At 41.5% G+C, this 4,519-nt stretch overlaps 1 protein-coding gene across 1 annotated transcript in view; it reads left to right on the plus strand.

Annotated features, from left to right (window-relative positions):
- Positions 1 to 831: 831 nt before the first annotated feature.
- Positions 832 to 4,519, plus strand: part of MRAP2 (melanocortin 2 receptor accessory protein 2) — a 25,109-nt gene continuing 21,421 nt past the window's right edge. Inside the window, exon 1 of the mRNA XM_008580113.1 lies at positions 832 to 964. Within this exon, the coding sequence (XP_008578335.1) occupies positions 832 to 964 (133 nt within the window). The remainder of the gene's footprint in view (positions 965 to 4,519) is intronic.

The raw sequence follows: 4,519 nt of genomic DNA on the forward strand, positions 1-4,519 counted from the left end.
CCATTATAAGAGAAGGTCTGTGGGGTCCTGGCCTGTGTCTTGGGCATCTCTGCCTACCCCACAGGGTGCAGTGTTTTGTACACAGTAGATGCTCACACACAGTAATGGAACACAGACTCTGTTCACTTGTCACCTTTGACATCCATGCTGCACAATGAAATGTCTTCTCCCAAAGAAGTCAGGATTTTCTAGTCTGAAATAATCACAGTTGACAAAGAAGATACTTAGGAGATCCTGAGAATATGACACATTTCAGGAGTGAGCAGTGAGCAAGATGCAGACTTCTACTGAGGGTCTTCTCCCTTTATGCAACTTTTATTGTCCACTTCTCTTTTCTTCCCTCCATGTCATTAGACTTAGGTTGCACGTCTTCATTGCTGTGTAGTTGGTGCTCAATAGATACATACTGAGCTAGTTCATTTCTGATGTGATGTTATTTATTCTCTTCAGGCTCTTTACATACTCATGCAGGTATAGGTGGTGAGGCTGAAGTTGTAAGCTCAAAGATTTTGACGTTCTTTCTCCATCCTTCCCTTCTTTCCTTTATCCATTATTGAACATTGGTTATATGCCAGGCATTGGATTAAGTTCACAAAAAAGATAACTGTCTGATTTCAAATATATTGCAGTCTAGTGGAGAGGTAAAAGGAAATAGTGGCCACATGGTATGAGGTGTGGGCAGCTGGTGAAAACCTCTCTTTGACCTGTGGGCAGGACCTCCTTGAGGCCTTTGCCGCTGAACTCCTGAATGTGGTCAGGAGTAAGTAGGGCAGCTATGCAGTTGTGGATGAATTAACAGGTTCTGCACTTGCCTTTCTCCATTTCTGCAGGATGGAGATGTCTGCCCAGAGGTTGATTTCTAACAGAACTTCCCAGCAATCTGCGTCTAATTCTGATTACACCTGGGAATATGAGTATTATGAGATTGGACCAGTTTCCTTTGAAGGACTGAAGGCTCATAAATGTAAGTCTTATACAATTCCCCAGTTGTACTTGTAAGCATAATATGTATTTGTCTTAGCCTGTGAAATCCCCAGTGATTACTTCTGAACATTCTATCTTCTTGGACAGAACTGTCCTCTACCTCCAAAACCCCACAAAACACCCCCTCCACACGTAAGCTGATTGCTCAGGGATGGTAATTCTCATTGATGAAGGACTTAAAAGATTCCCTCAGTGGGGAAACGTGAATTAGTATCAATCTTAGATTGAGATTTTTAAAAATGCGTTAACCTTTCCAGCTCCCCCAAACTGTAAGTGCTTGAGCTATTGAAAATATGTACAAAAACAGAATCTGGAGCTATTATTAGAAGAACCATTTTTTGTAGCACATAGTCAGCAGCATCCTTTTAACACAATTGATTTTCCAGAACTGTGGAGAACAGTCTGTGTGTGTTCATAATGATGGACAAGAATAGCCTGTGATCCTCCCTAACTCCGTGTTATAGGCATGAATTGTGTTCTATGTTATTGGAGTGATTAATGATCCAGCACAGGGCAAGGAAATGTCTTTCTGTGAAAGGTTACCTTTCAACTCCAGTCATAACTGAATGCTGACTGGCCAGCATGAAGCATCCTTGTTTCATTAAGTAGAGTTGACATAATAGGCAGGAATTGCTGCCCAGTGCCAGGTCCTGTCTTGGTTACCCTATAAATATCCCTGAAATGTTCAATTGTTTTAGAGTGAATATCCATAGCACTGTAAAATTTTTACGTTTTTGACTGCTCCTGATTAATGGGACACATTAGGAAATGTAAGAGAGGTTAGAATCAGAGATGCAGATGTGGCAAAGGAAATGCTTTTGTTCCTTGAGTTCCTTCCTGGCTGCCTCCACTCCAACCTGCCTTGGCATACAGGAGCCCTGCCTGCACCCATCTGCTGCTCCTTTGCAAGGAGGGCTTTCTATTTTTGCTTCTGAAGCATTAACTAAACTACATATCTTTTACTCCTGAAGTGAATAGAAATAATTAAATGCTTTCACTCATTCCTTTATTGATGCCTGCTCAGTAGTTCTTTGTGGGGAAAAAAAATCACATGGAATCCATTAGGGTATGCTGTCATTGATTATCCTGTGGAAGGCTGTAAATGTCAGGGGGTGGAATCACCCTCCTTAATTTACCTAAGTTCTTTAATCTGTTGCATTTCTCAGGTAACCTTTAGGTAAGGACACTTCCTTGTTATGAGTTATAGAGGATGCCCAGAATGACTGGGCAAATTGCCATATATTTCCCTGTAACATAGGCTTTAACATCTTGGTGACATCAACTTTTATTTTTGTGTCACTTTGCTTCTGTTTTACTTCATTTAGGGGCACAGAAGACAGGCATGGTGCTATAATTTTGGTACATTTCCAGAGACAATTGAGGAAAATCTTTTTGGAACATATTACATTCAAGAAATAATTATAGCTGGAAAAAATTCCTGCAAAACCTAGGTAGAGATGTAACACATTATGTAACACTTACTGTAACTACTATACCATTAATAAGAATTGCTTTTGTTAGTTTTAACATTCACGTCATGAAAAAAGAAAAATGCCCTAGTGAGGACTTCACTGTTCTGATGTAAGAGATCTGAGTAGAGGCCCTTCCCTTCAAGAACCTGACAATATATAAGACACACAGAGAAGAAGAAAAAACAAACAAAAAAACCCCCAGATATACAGGGAAATGAAAAGATTGTCAGTTATTGTAATATGTACATTGGTACATTCTGTAACATTTTAAAATGCTGTGATTCTGACCTTCAAGTGTGATTCCTTGTTTTGCTGAGCAAAATCCAAAGTCAATTAGGTGGAGGTTCAAAAGGACAGAAGCGAGACATTTCAAGGGGCAGCATTTATTGAGGAGAGGAGTGACTATATGAGTTATCTCCATTTGTTTTACCTGTAACAGATCATACCTCACAACAATAGCTACATCTCTAGTTAGTCTAAGTTCCTCTGCTTGCTGAAAATAGATTCCTACATTCAGAGGGTCTTTCATCTGAGAAACAACCTCTGGTGGTCAATGCAAATTCTCCTTTTATCCTTCTGTCATGTATCAGAAGTGGACATATATCTGATAAACATTTGGCACCAGCAGAGTGGAAGTTCATCCATCCACTCATTCATTCATTCAACATATATTTATTGAGCACCTATGTGCAGCACTATTTTAAGCACTGGAGATACAACAGTGAACCAAGAAGACAAAAATACCTCCTCTATCAAGCTTGCACTCTAGTGGGAGAGACAGACAATAAATAAGTTAAATATACAAGCTGTGTCAGATGGCAATTTAAAAAAGGACAAATAGAATGAGGAAAGGAGATGTGGAGTATAGTGGTAAAAGTATAGATAAAGTGGCCATGGAGGGCCTTACTGAGGAGAGATTTGAGAAAAGACCTGAAGAAGGTGTGAGATTGAGCTATAAAATATCTGGGGGAAGAACATTCTAGAAAAGGGTCCAAGGCAAGCTTGAATTAGAACATGCAAGAAACAGTAGGGAGGCCAGCATGATGCCAAGGGGGATGAATGAGAGGCACAGCAGCAGGAGACGGGGTCAGAGAGGTCGTGGGAACCAGGGCATGTGGGCCTTAGAGGTTATACTAAGACTCTGGTTATTTCTCTGAGAAGTCATTGGAGGGTTTGAAGCAGAGGAGTGGCATCTGGCTTAGATTGCAATAGGATCCCTCTGCAACTGGGGAATGAAAGGGATGAGTTTAGAAACAGACACCCATCAGGAGGCTATCGCCAAGTCCAGGTAGCTGCTGATGGTGGCTTGACCAGGGCAGGGGCCGTGAAGTGGTGAGAAGTGCATAAATTCTGGATATTTTAAAAAAGGTAGATCTGACAAGATTTGTCAATGGATTGGCAATGGGGTGTAAGAGAAAGAGAAGAGTGAAGGATAATCTGAAAATTTGTGACCTGAGTAGCTGATAGAATGGAATTGTCATTAATTGAGATGGAGAAGAGTACGGGAGAAGCAGGATTCAGAGAGGAACATCAGGAGCTCAGTTTTGCACCGTGTTCTATCAGACGTCCAGGGGGAGAGGGTGCTGGGTGAAATGTAGATTTGAGCATCGTCAGCATGTAAGTGGTGTTCAAAGCCAAGAGGCAGATGGGTGTAGAGAGTAAATGGAAGAAGTCCAGAGCTGAGCCCTGGGGCATGCTAGCATTTAGAAGGTGGGGGATTGAGTAGGAAGTAGCAAAGGAGCCTGAGAGGAATGTACAGAAAGGTAGAAAGAAAACTGGGCAATTGTGGTTTCCTGGAAACCAACTGAAAAAGGGTTTCAAGCCTGATCTGTATCAAATGCTGCTGTTAGGTCAAGGTAGTTGAGGACTGAGCCATGACCACTGGATTTACAATTGGGAGAAGCAGGTTTCAGAGAGGAACATCAGGAGCTCAGTTTTGCACCTTGTTCTATCAGACGTCCAGGGGGAGAGGGTGCTGGGTGAAATGTAGATTTGAGCATCTTCAGCATGTAAGTGGTGTTCAAAGCCAAGAGGCAGATGGGTGTAGAGAGTAAATGGAAGAA

The sequence above is a fragment of the Galeopterus variegatus genome, unplaced genomic scaffold (genome assembly GCF_000696425.1).
Source record: "Galeopterus variegatus unplaced genomic scaffold, G_variegatus-3.0.2 Scaffold2023, whole genome shotgun sequence".
In the NCBI taxonomy this organism is placed as follows: Eukaryota; Metazoa; Chordata; class Mammalia; order Dermoptera; family Cynocephalidae; genus Galeopterus; species Galeopterus variegatus.